This window comes from Eschrichtius robustus, chromosome 9 (assembly GCF_028021215.1).
Source record: "Eschrichtius robustus isolate mEscRob2 chromosome 9, mEscRob2.pri, whole genome shotgun sequence".
In the NCBI taxonomy this organism is placed as follows: domain Eukaryota; kingdom Metazoa; phylum Chordata; class Mammalia; order Artiodactyla; family Eschrichtiidae; genus Eschrichtius; species Eschrichtius robustus.
Window position 1 is genome coordinate 110128771 of NC_090832.1, and position 14732 is coordinate 110143502.

The 14732-nt window shown below is 30.3% G+C and overlaps 1 protein-coding gene across 1 annotated transcript in view; it reads right to left on the reverse strand.

Moving 5' to 3' along the window:
• EYS (eyes shut homolog) overlaps positions 1-14732 on the reverse strand; it is a 1820808-nt gene that overhangs the window by 1680796 nt on the left and 125280 nt on the right. The window contains exon 6 of the mRNA XM_068550856.1: positions 5290-5455. Coding sequence (XP_068406957.1) covers positions 5290-5455 — 166 coding nt within the window. The remainder of the gene's footprint in view (positions 1-5289; positions 5456-14732) is intronic.

Here is a 14732-nt window from a genome sequence, read left to right on the forward strand (position 1 = left end):
TGCATGCCTTCCTTTCTTTTTCCTTTATCATATATCTCATAGATTGTCAAATCAGTACTGGGAGTATTCCACAGTCCTTTCTACATCTGTGTTTACTCTTTTGAACAAAGAGCCAATGATGTCATGTTTAATCTTGCACCTATATTACTCATCATATGGATGAGACGCATGTGGTGGGAAAGCTAGGTCAAGAAGTATATACATTTATAGTATTGATAAATATTGCAAAATTGCTCTGCTCAGATATTATAGTGATTTTCCATTTCACCATCAATAGATAAAATCAACAAGTTGTCAAACTCTCAAAGTTTTGCCAGTCTTATAGGAGAAAAATTATATATTTATGATGCTTTTAAAAATGTGCTTTGCTCTCATAATAAGTAAAGCTAAGCATTTTCTCAAATATTTAGCAATACTTTCTATGCCTCATGTACAATTTTCTTTTGTCGTTTGCTTCTATGAAGTCTTCACAGGTAGATATTTTTGCTTTTCATGCAGTCAAATTACCAGTCTTTTCTTTGTGGCTTCTACATTTTGTTGGTAACTATAAAGACCTCTCTCATCCAAGTTTATAAAGTAATTCTCCAACATTTTTCTGATGTTTTTATCATCTCAATTTTTATATATAAAATTTTTATTGATATGAATTTAACCCAGAGTATGTACTAAGACACAAATCAGACTTTTTTCCAGATGACGATTCTGTTGTTCAGCATCAAATATTGAATAGTCCCTATTTATCCTAAAGATTGAGATGGCAAATTCTATTATATGCTAAATTCTCTGCACATTTGGATTTATTTTTGGACTTTGTATTTTGCATATATTTTGACTATCAATGCAACAATACCATGTTTTCATTATTGAAGCTCTATAATATGCTTTAATATCTGACAGAGCTAAGTCTCTACCCCACCAACCTGCACCATGTGCTTTTTGTAGAGTACACCTGGCTTTATTTGTCTATTGAGTTTTCTATGTGGAACTTAAAATGAATATAAAAGCTTTGTTCTTATTTCACTGAAATCTTAATAAATATATAAAATAATATGGTGATTTGAAATCTTTAATATGTTAGGTCTCCTCTCCATCAACATGGTATATTTTTAGAAATTTCTTTCTAGATATTGTGTTTGTAAATATACTGTGGCAATACTTAAAGTTTTCTCAACTTAGAACTTTAATGCTTTTGCTAATTTTAGTCCTAGGAATTTTAATATTTTAACTGCTGTTTACATAACATCTTTTCTTTCATTGTATCATTTATTTCTTTTTAGCATATTAATCAATTAACACAATTCTGTTACTGAAAACTGTTTTGAAAACATTATTATATGTAATATAAGTAAAAATCATTAAACCACATTTGGTTTTTAAAACTCAGATTTGCTATGTAAATCTTGAAATAAGGTCCTAACATCCTCAATGGATATAGAAACAACAGTAGGTATTTAACAAAAGCAGACTTGAAAGTGGAGCAGTATGGTAAGAAAAATACTTTTGATAAAGATTTCCTTAGAGATACAGGATTTTCTATTCTCACAGTAATCATTGTAAAATTACACCAATAACTAATAATGAATTGATTGTAATTAATATATTGAAACATCTTCTGTCAAAAATATAATCTACTACTTCTTGAAGGAAAAAAAAGAGAATTAAAAGTAAATATTGGTTTGCAATAACAGTTCACAAATACATGAATCACTATTCATTTACAAAAAAAGTTCACTGGTACATATTAAATGTTTTAAATGTATATGTTTAATGTAGTTAACTAAACAGAAATGATCATAAGCTTTAAAAAAATAAAGACATTCAAAGCAAACTTATCTCCTTTTTTGCTGTGATTTCATCTTTTCTTAACCATGATTCATATTATCTTATTTCATTTCACAACTCATTATCCACTCTGTCAGTATGTCCTTTTCTCAAACTTAATAATACATATAATGAACATAGATGATGACATTGAAAAGAAACAGTGCATGTCAGCTCTTTCTCAAGTTGTGCACCATAGACCAATTGTCCTTGAAGGGGCTTCTTCTAATTAATTACCTTCCCTTCTTTGTAGAGCAATCATATTGGCAAGAATTGATTGGGCGTGTAAGACACTTCATTTAGTTGGTAGAAAAATCTCTTAATTAAAATAATTTTACTGCTGGTAAAATTAATGCACCCCATGCCAATGTACCAGCTTGATTGTAATGTTCCTCTTCAATTATATTTTATGAGAAAAAAAGAAAGTAAGATCTTAACAGCAACAAGAAAAAATAGGAATTACATAAAATGTGTAATTCTATTTACATACTTAAATCTATCCTATATTCTGTTTTTTTTTAAACTTTACTGAGAAAAGTTGCACTGCTGAATCCTGTACTGACATTAAAAATAATTTAGGCGGCTCTGCTTAAATATTTTTTTGACTGTTGAGCTTTATCACACTGGCTTCTTTCACTTGGGACAGTCCAGGTCATTTAAATTCTCACGTGTGGAGGTCACATAATTCGTATTTTTGTGATAATTAGATATATTCATTAATTTCTGAACCTAGATTCATGAAGGGATAATGACTAAGTACGCTTTCATTACTTTGATGATAATTGCTCAGAGCTGATTTATCCATGAGCAATTTTGACTTCATATTACCCCTCATGTCCTAGAAAATATATGTTATACCACTGTCATTCATAAAATAACTACATTTGCTCAGAGATGATTTATCCACTAGCAATTTGATTTCCTATTACTCCCCCTATTTTTCCTAAAAACACTATTTGGTGTTTTATTGTTGTGAATATGCTCCCTTTACTCATTTTTAGTTTTCAAATAAGTTTAATGTTTAAAATTAAGTGAATGTATATATTCCATTATTCCTACTTTGAGACGAAGGGAAATCAAATATAAAAATGATGCAGGCACTGGAGTCCATGAACTGATTTGGCTGGTAATAGAAGACTATGTTTCTCACTCTGCACATTAAATGTATTTTAATGGAACCTTAAAGATCTGTGTCCACCTCACTACAAAATTCCAGTTTGATTGTTTTGTAGTGGAATTCTAGCAGTAGTATGTTTTAAAAGTGCCTTGGGTGCTTATACTATGTGGCCAAGGTTTAAAAACGACTGAGCTAACACAATCCCTAAATTGTTCTGAGCCCGGATATTTCAGGTAACTTCTCTAGCCTCAGTTGTTCTTGTTTGTTTGGTTTGATTGTGTAATTTGTGAAATAGTAGGTATTCATACCAGAGCCTCTGAAGTTCCTTTCTGCACTAACATGATATAATCAACAAGTTACTGCTCTCTTCTATCACTTCTGGTCTTGAGTGTGATTTGCTTAATGAATCACTATTTCTGTCATTAAGTGTTGTTAACTCTCCAGCACACCATCTTATGATCATGTTGAAATAAATTACCATGTCTCCTGTTTAAAAGGCTAATTTGTTAGTTTACTTCAAGACTGTTTTAATGTAATAGTACTCTTATAAGTGCAGCTGTTGTCAATTGAATAAAATTAGCCATTGGTTGAGAACAGATATGTCAAATTTACTAATTTGCTGATTGTTGATAAACTATAATGCCAAAATATCATTGACAGAGGAAATATTCTTTAAAATAATTAATTGAAGTACTGTTCAATTTCAAGAATGTGGATCAGTTTGCTTGAGCTAAGTCAAATAGCATTCAAAGATTAATCAAACAGGAAATTATGCTCATCAAAATAGATTTTGAATAGGAGCTGCCATTGTATAAAACAATTAGTAATATATTTAATCAAATGTGTGTTGGAATTATTTTATTTCAAGTGTTAAAGCCAGAAAACTAGGCTTTCTCTTGACACCTCTATCACTTGCTCTTTGTATACAATTCATAAACAGAACTTTCCATCACCTCACAATATGACTACAACTAACTCTATCATTTTTCCCCTCTCCAGTCTATTTCTCCGCCTGATCTTTTTTAAATTTTTTTAATGTGTCAAACTCTACAAGGATTTTAACCCCGCATTTTAGTTTGGACATTACTTTCTTTCCCAAATCTTATTTTTACTCTTGTTCTCAGAGTTTCAGCCAGGACTTCAAAGGATCATCACTTCTTAGCGTTTTTTTGTTTTGTTTTTTTCTAATGTGCTTTACTGGAGTCTGATTGACATACAAAAAGTTGGAGATATTTAATGTGTACAACCTGATGTGTTTAGAATAAGTATACACCCGTGAAGCCATAAACGCAATCAATGTTGTCAATTTATCCATCACCTCCAAAAATTTCCTCCCACCTGCTCTGTTTCTGGCTTTTTTTTTTTTTTTTTCCCTTTTGTGGTGAGACTATTCAACATAATATCTGTCCTCTTAGAACAATTTTAAATATACAATATATTATTGCTAATCATAGGCCCTATATTGTACATATTTCCAAAACTTATGTCTTGTATAACTGTGAACATTTGTACATTTTGAAACATCGTTATTTTTTAAATAAAATTCCCTCAATCTAGAATGCTGTCTTTCTCCAACTTCTCTACCATGGCCTCACTGTATTTATTTCTGTTACTTTTTTTTTTTGTCTTCGTCGGGTCTTCGTTGCTGCGCGCGGGCTACTCTTCCTTGTGGTGTGCAGGCTTCTCATAGCGATGGCTTCTCTTGTTGCGGAGCACAGGCTCTAAGGCACGCAGGCTTCAGTTGTTGTGGTGCACAGGCTTAGTTGCTCTGCGGCATGTGGGATCTTTCTGGACCAGGGCTCGAACCCGTGTCCCCTGCATTGGCAGGCAGATTCTTAACCACTGTGCCACCAAGGAAGTCCCTATCTCTGTTACATTTTATCATAGAAACTTTATCTGACCTCCCAACCTACTCTCCCAATTGCCCTTTTTTTTTTCTTTTTTTTTTTTTTTTAAACAGGTTCTTTGGTTATAAGTTTGCATAGGAGGATGTTTCTTTCTGTAGGAGCATTTTACTTCAATTTATAATTATATATTTATCATCGTGAGTATTTGCCCAATAAATCCCTCCAAAAAATAGTTAGATCTGTGAGAGTAGAGGATAATTCTAGTTTTTTTCACAATTATATATCTTGCACCAAGCAGAATTCCTGGGATGTAGTAGATGATAAGCATATGTATATCTTTTAAAGGAACACATCAGAGAAGAAGAGTATTAAATTCATTTTTATTTTATTTTGTGTTTTGAGATATAAAGTCTTTTGTGTGATTGGAAAATGAATACTTACCTGGTAAATTTTGAACTGATTTAAGCAAATTAAAAAAAGAAAAAGACACTTTAATTGAATTACCTGTAAATTTCATTTGCCACACATATTTAAATTGAGGAGGACTTGCAAATTCAGCTTGACAAATATCATGGCTGATGGCTCCACAGTAGCAGGCGTACAGATGAATTAAGCAAGCATTCTTCACAAATCGACATGAATTTCTTGTGCACCCTGGAGTGCATATATACTAAAAAAGGAAGTAATAAAATTGATTAAAAACTGAAATACGTTTTGGTATATAAACTTTTGCTTATACAAACACACAGCTAATTTCTACAACCACCAATTTAAAAAAAGTCTATAGAAGACACATAATATACCACTCTTCTTATTCCTTCTATTCCTTTCTCTTCTCTTTCTGTAGCATCTTGCCTCATGTTCATGTTCATACTGCCTATGTGATATTCTTTTGGCTTTGACTCACTCCTTAACCTACAATGTTTCCTTACGTTCCGTCTACTGGGTTATAATTTCTTTCACAAATGAAAAATAATCATGGTATAAATTATGAGATGCATCATCTAAAACATCAGTGGCTCACTTGGATTAACACAATGAAATGCCAAGGTACTGTTTAAGTTTGTTGGTTTTTTAAAGATATATTATTTGAAAATATTTTAATATAATCAGGACGTATTTTCTAATAATATGATTTATCTGCAGTAATCTCTAGTATCTTCAAAGACAGAATTCATATCTGGTTATATCCACAATGAAATTAATTAAATTTAAACAATTTTAAGTCACATTCAAGCCATCATTAAGTTTTAATGCATCCCACTTTACTGAGGTCTTAGGATGACATAAGTCAATAAGATAAATTTAAACCCTGGAGACAGACAATGGCCATATATCCTGTTTAGGGCATATCTTAAGCCATTTCTAATTCTCCTCGTTTCCAATGAACAACCCCCCCCCCCGAATTTGGCAGAAGGAAGCACAGCTGAGTCATGAGGCACAAGGACTCACTAGCATCTAACATTTCCTTTAATGAAATTACTGTACTAAGCAAGCTTTGTTCTAATTGTTTCAGGTCATGGTGGTCTTCTACCTGGATTCACAATAGAATTCCTAATGGCTACACAAAGTATGAATCTTTATATAAATTAGTACAAGACCATATACCTAACTGAAATCAACACTAAAGACTAGAAACAATCTGAAAAAAATTATCATTTCATTATATTGAGTGGCTACCAAGAGAACACCATTGTATGATAAATTTCTAAGACTTGAGATCACGGAAAGTTTTAACCCATAATTTTTATACTAAGACACAGAATTTAAACTCTCCAAATGGTATTAGCCAATCTTCACTGTCAGTGGATTTGTGATCTTCCTTGTGATAAGAAATATGAAGACCTAATAAATTTGAATTAATGACTGTACAAAATAAACTTAGCATAGTAGTATATGGTTTGTATTAAGAACCAGTAGAGTCATCTCTTTACTTAAAACAAAGCAAAAAAACAAAAATCTCAGCTTAAACTAAGCCATCTCTTAGATTTTTTAGTTTTATTTGTATATGTGTGTGTGCGTGTTTTAAACTAAGAATATCAGAGGCAGCTGCACCAAATATATGTGTATAATCCTCATTTCTGTCTGGCAAACTCAAGATTGATGGGTCCATTTAGAAATAAGACTTTACATCTTCTGTAATAACTCTAGGGGAGTTGGACAAGTAAAAAATAGGGGTCAGCTAATGATGACAGATGCCAGGCAAAATCATAGGCATAACATGGATCCTTGCTCACAGTGCTGCTATGGTGCTCATCCTGCTAGTTTGAATGTTACTTGGAGACAAAATAGGACTCAGGATTTATCTGAATAAAAAACCAAAGCTCCCTATGATAGTTTTCAAGGAAAGTCGGAACAATTTATCCATCTTTAGACCCTTCTATCCTGAACAAGGACACTGTGAAGGTTTCCTGTCTCTAAACAAAGTTAGGGTTTACAAGAACTTATTTGGGATGGGAAATTGGAGCTTTTATTACTATATATAGATTATTGCAACACAGAAAATTGTGTCTGGCAGCAACCTGAGTGTTAGCAATTTATTTCCTTAGACCATATGTAAAGGTTAGGAAGTATCATGATATAGGTCTATTCTAAAGGTGACCTCAGTCAATGACTTGTGTGTTCATGTAAGAATTCATACTAACACACACACTCCACAGCAACAACAAGAAAATAAATGAAAACACATGAATAGAACAGAAGTAAAGTAAAATAGTGAGACTGAAGAGTGGAGGCTTTTAGGCAAGTAAACTAAAACTTCAACTCTGAATAGCTCTGAGTGTTCTAGCAGCCAAGTAAAAATATAAAACATGAAAATATAGTGTAGGTCTTCTTGTTTATTAGAAGAGGTGGATTTGCATTTTGGTGGATTCATTTTAGTTTATTGGAAAAACCATATTTCCAGATGATACTCCTTAGGAATAGTTGTCATATGGAGGAGGATGTTAAACAAGTGTTAACACTTTAATAATGCGATATTTTTGTGGAAAATCATTTAACAATTTGACCATGAATTCATAAACATTTTTCTGCATAGTGCTACTTTGTTCAAGTAAGATGGTTTTCAATAAATTGATTCTTTTCTTTTTGAGTATGAATTTTGAAAACGCCATTAATGGAGGAAATCAGTCATTCTGAATTCACATGGACATGATGACTCACATAATACTTATTGCCCATTAAAACACTATTTTATTAATTCTCATAAACTTAAATAGACAGACAATTTAACAATTCAGAAGCATCTGTATGACAAGATCAGCGTCTTTGTGAATTCAGTTACTCTAAAGTGACCTCTTTTTTACATTGACATTAATTTCCAATAGAATTAATAGTCCTCTCTGTCATTAACTTACCTGAAGTTCCACAGTGACCCCAGGTGCCAAGGTAATACGAATTTTTCTCTATCAATTTTATTTGGACCAAAGGGGATTCAAAGATTTACAAGAAAATAATCATTTAGCTATTTGATGTTTTAATCCTCCCCAAATTAATAGCTGGAATTAATACTTTAAAAAATTAATACAAATAGTTGGAATTAATACTTTACCTTATTTTTAATACTATTATATATTTCCCATTTAATTCATGGATTAAGTAACAAATATTTGTTAGAAAATCTGTGCTTGTCTAGAAGATCTATTTCCAGACATCCCAGATCTACTTTTTCAACATTCATAAGTTTCAACCTTCATCCATGAAATAGAAATATGACTCCCCTGAAATAAAAGGGGTTCACTTGCATTGACAGAGTGGATTTAAGGTGAACAATTCACTTGTTTGTCTGGGACTTAATTTTTTTAGCATTGAAATCCCTATGTCCAGTGAAGGCACTCGGTCCTAGGCAAACTGGGATGGTTGGCTGCCCTAAATGGATTATATACTCAAAGTATTATTCCTGAAATGAAGGCAGATGAAGAACAGAGCTGCAGCAGACATGTCATGAGAGAGAGAAAAATGGTATTCTGTTGTTCTAAGCCTCTGAAGTGTGTGTGTTTGTGTGTGCATGAATATGCATGTTTGTAGGGGATTATCACAGCATAACCTATCTAACACACTTATCAAAAGTTTTCTCTATCTAGAGGTGAGACTAAACTCATTTGCTGATGTTTGTTTCAAATATGAAATATCTATAAGTGTATTAAGTTGGTTATAATCTTATAAAGTATATAGCTCACATATCTGTAAGAACATTAATATTACATTTATTACAGTAAACTATAGGTGTTTATAAATTGCTAATAAAATATACATGGAAAAGCAGTGTTTCAGTCTATCTTGTAGGTAACTTCCAAGTTTATATATAAAAATTAGAAACAGCAAACAATTCAGCATTTGTACTATTTCTTTTGGAATTAAGTGGGGTGCCAGTGGTGGGGATATACAAACATTCATTTGAAAGTGAACACATATCTTATTGTTGACAGTGAACTAATTAACTGCCACATATTAGAAAACTAAACTTGAATTAACTTTGAACTTTCATAAGCTTGTGAAAGCATAATTTTGGTAAGCAAGCAGTGAAATTAAGACAATGATGAAGTAGTTTCACAATGACAGTAAAAAGAAGCAGGAGAATCAAGAAATTGTCCATAAAAAGGAAAGCAATCTGTTTCTTATATCACATGTCAGTATATATTACATCAGTAAAAGCATATTTTGCAATACCAAAGTTTTGTGACTTTTACTTGATTGACAAAAAATACATATTCATAGTACTTTTATAACCCTAACTAACTGATTTAACATATCATGTGCTGAAAGCATTTGATGATGCTTTCTTAAGGCTTTTGTTTTTTATAAAGGGAAAAATTTTTGATTGATAGTATGAAGAGGATTTAAAAACAGCTCTAGATGTTGAGTTATTTTAACAGCTATATTTCTTAGGCAAGATAATGATTTCTTTTAGATATTCTGCTTCCTGTGCTGTACAAGCATCTTAAACTTCTCTCTTTCAAAGAAATTGTATCCCCAAATCATGGCTCATACCTATCTTACAACATCTGTATTCCCTGATGGTTCTATGTAAGCATTTATGCCAGGGTTTAGAAACTGTGTTAAAAATATAGAAATTTTTCTTTACATAATGAAGATACTAATAATAAGGATACCACATCTCTCTCCCTTTGCCTCAGTGCTGTCGCTCTCTCTCTCTGTGTTTGTGTGCATGTGTGTGAGAGAGAAAGAGAGAGAGAGACCATTTTGCCATATATATGTTCAAATGAGTTCAAAAGCATTGTCTAATTCATTTGTGAATTTTCAACAGCCTTGATAAAGAAAGTCCTTTTATATTTTGTTCTAAACTTCAGATAAAAAGACAACAATTATGAGATTTTTTAAAAGATCATACACCTCAGTTCTCACAACGCCAGGACATAAACATATATATTTGGTTTAAAATCATTTTATTTTATTTTTTATCTCCTCTTTATTCTGCAATAGAAATGTTATTGGTACAACTCTTAATCAGTTAACACTAAAGATATATAATCACTAGAAATCTGAAGTGTAAAAATGTTATGAATCTGAAATTGTATTGTTTTTGTCACAACCCCTCCTTGCAGTACCATTTTTTTCTCACTCATTCTTCTTGAATTAGTACTAAAATATCACTGACATTTTATTTATTTGTAAAATATCATATTCTACCTAGTTTAAAGAAATTTAGTGATTTTGAAAAAGCAATGATGAATTCACACAGAAAAAGTTCAAAAACATCCAATGATATGCTGCCTACAAAAGGCTCAATTTAGCTTTTAGGACATACACACAGTGAGAGTGAAGAGATGGGGAAAAATATTTCAAGCAAACAGTAACCAAAAGAAAGCAGGGGTAGCTACACTTAAACAAAATAGACTTTAAGCAAAAATTGGTCAAAAGAGACAAAGACAGTTATTGTAAAATACTGTCAATCCATCAAGAAGATATACCATTTATAAATATTTATACACCCAACACTGGAGTAAATATATACAGCAAATATAAAAAGAACTAAAAGGAGAAATAAATAGCAATACAATAATGCTTGGAGACTTTAACACCCCACTGTCAACAATGGATAGATCCAGACAGAAAAATCAATAAGGAAACTGTAGATTTGAACAACATTATACTTCAAATGGATCTACCAGACATATACAGAATATTCCATACGATAACAGGAACACTCTTCAAAGTGCACATGAAACATTTTCTATGATAGATCATATGTTAGGTTGCAAAACAAATTTCACCAAATTAAAAAAGAATGAAATTATATAAAGTATCTTTTGACCATCAAAGTATGAAACTAGAATCAATAACAGTATAAAAACTGTTTTCCACAAATATATGGAAGCTAAACAACACACTCATGAACAACCAATGGTTCATAAGAAGAAATCAAAAGGTAAAATTTTTAAATCCTGAAATAAATGAAAATAGAAACACAAGATACCAAAACTTATGGGATGCAGCAAAAGCAGGTCTAAGCAGGTCTAAGTGAGAAGTGTATAGCAATAAACGCACAAGTCAAGAAAAAGAAAGATATTAAATAAACAGCTTAACTTTATGCCTCAAGGAACTATAGAGTGAAATAAGAACAAGAGTAGCAGAAGAAAATAAATAATAAAGATTGCAGCATATATAAATAAAATAGAGAATCAAGAAACAATATAAAAGATTAACAAAACTAAGATTTCATTCTTTGAAAGGATAAACAAAATTCACAAATTTTAGGTAGACCAACCAATAAAAAAAAAAAAAAAGAGGACTCAAATAAATTAAATTATGAATGAAAAAGGTGACACTACGACTGTAAATAAATTGGATGCAAATTAAAAACAATCATAGGAGATCATTCATAATTGAACAAATTGAAGAGACCAGAAGAAATGGATAAATTCTTAGAAATGTAAAATTGACCAAGAATGAATCATGAATAAATAGAAAATCTGAACAGAAAAATAAAGAGTAAAGAGATTGAGTTAGCAATCAAAAACTTCCCCAAAAAGAAATTTCCCAAACTAGATGGTTTCACATTCTACCAAACAAAAAGAAGAACTAATACCAATACTTATCAAACTCTCACAAAAAATAGAAGAGAAGGGAACACTCTCAACATAATTTTATGAGGCCAGCATTACTCTGATACCAAAACTAAACAAGGATGCTACATAGATGCAAAAATTATCAACACAGTATTAGCAAACCAAATTCAAAAACACATTAGAAGATCATACACCATAATCCAGTGGGATTCATCCCTGGGATATAAGGATAGTTTAATGTATGCCAATCAACAAATGTAATATACCACATTAGCAGAATGAGAGATAAAAATCACATGGCCATCTCAATAGATACATAAAAAATGTATTTGTCAAAATTCAACATTAATTTGTGATAAAAACTCCCAATAAATTGTGTACAGAAGAAATGTACCTCAACATAATAAAGGCCATATATGACAAGCACACAGCTTACATCAAACACAATGGTGAAAAGTTGAAAGATTTTCTCTAAGATCAGAAGCAAGACAAGGGTTCCCATTTCCAATACTCTTATTCAACATACTACTGGAAGTTCTAGCCAGAGCAATTACAAAAGAAAAAGAAATTAGATTCATCCAAATTGGAAAGGAAGAAGTAAAACTGTATCTGTCTGCATATGACATGTTATATAAGGAAAATTCTAAAGACTCCACCAAAATATCGTTAGAAATAATAACCAAATTTAATAAAGTTGCAGGACACAAAATCAGCATACAAAAATCTGTTGTGTTTCTATACACTAACAATAAATTATCATAACTAATAAAGAAGATCCCATTTACAATAGCATCAAAAGTAATTAAATACTTAGGAATAAGTTTAACCAAGGAGATCAATACCTGTATGCTGCAAACTATGAGACATTGATGAGAGAAATTTAAAAAGACACAAGTAAGTGGAAATATATCCTGTGCTCATGGGTTGGAGAATTAACATTATTAAAACGCCAGAACTACCCAAAGCCATCTGTGGAGTCAATGCAATCTCTATGAAGATTTCAAGTGCCTTCTTTTTTAAATTTTTTCCAGAAATAGAAAAATAGTCCTAAAATTTGTGTGCAACAACAAAAGACCCCAAACAGACAAAGCAATTCTAAGAGAAGAATTAATCTGGAAGCATAACAGTTCGTAATTTCAAACTATACTACAAAATTATAGTACTCAAAACAGTATGGCAATGGTTTAAAAACAGACAGATAGACCAATAGAAAAAAATTGAGAGCCCAGAAATAAACCCATGTATATATGGTCAACTAAGAATTGAAAAAGGATCCAAGAATATTCGGGGGGAAATGATAGTCTCTTCAATAAATCATGCTGGGAAAACTGGATATTTATAAGCAAAAGAATGAAATCGGACCCCAATATTTACCATTCATAAAACTTAACTTGAAATAAGTTAAATATTTAAATATGGCTTAAAGCAACAAACAAGCAAACAAAAACTCCTAGAAGAAAATATAGGTAAAAATCTGCTTGATATTGGTCTTGGCAATGATTTCATATATATGATCCCAAGTGAACAGTAAAAAAAGCAAAAATAAACAAGTGAGACTACATCAAACGAAAAAGTTTCTGCACAGCAAAGGAAACATTAGACAAAAAGAAAAGACAACCTTTGGAATGGGAGAAAATGTTTGTAAACCATGTATTTGATAAGAGGCTAATATCTAAAATATATCAAGAACTCATACAACACAATACCTAAAAAACAAATCAAATTTAAAAATAGATATGTTACCTGAATAGGCATTTTTACAAAGAAGATATTCAAATAGCTATTAGGTACATGAAAATGTTCTCAGCATCACTAATCACCAGGAAAATGCAAATCCTCAATAGGATTACACATCTGTGAGGATGTGAAGAAAAGGGATACCTTGTACACTGTTGGTGGGAATGTAAATTTGTACAGCAACTATGGAAAACAAAATAAAGTTTCCTAAAAAACTTAAAAATAGAACTGCCATACCATCATGCAACTCATTTCTTTGTATATATAAAAAGGAAATGAAATAACTATCTCAAAGAGATATGTACACACCCATGTCCTTTGCAGCATTATTCACAACAGTGAAAACATGGAAGCAACCAAAGTGTCCATTGATGGATGAATGGACAAAGATGATGTGGAATAATATATATACATATATATTATTCAACCATTAAAAGAATATATATAATATATATAGTATATATTGTACATTAATAATAAATAATATATAATGAATACTATATGATTTTATATATAATATCATGCAGCATATATATTATTTATATTATCATTTAATATCTATATTTATAATATATAACCTCATAATATTATATGTATAATATGATTGCATATCATATATTGTTATATAATAAAAATATGTAATTATTATATGTATAATATATTATATAATAACATATAGTATATGTTAATTATTTTAATTATGAAATAAGTATTATATATAATTATATATATTTTAATAATCTATATAAAATTATACATAACTTTATATAATTAATCTAATTATATATAATATATACTATATATAATTATATTTATATAAATTATATAAATTATATATATCATTGATTTATTATATATTATATAATAGAAGATATATAAAAATTATATAATATTAATAATTACTTAAATAATAATAAATAATTAAATAATAATTAATAATTCATGTATAATAGTATTATTAAATATAATATTATATTTTATATATGATATAGTATATATCTTATGTAATTATGTATCTGATATTATTTTATATTATAATATACAACTGTAATGTATAATAATATATAATTATAGTATAATATATAATATAATATAACAATATATATAACATATATAATGTAATTATAAATAATATAAAATTCTACATAATATATTATTATATACTTAATATAATTATATTAA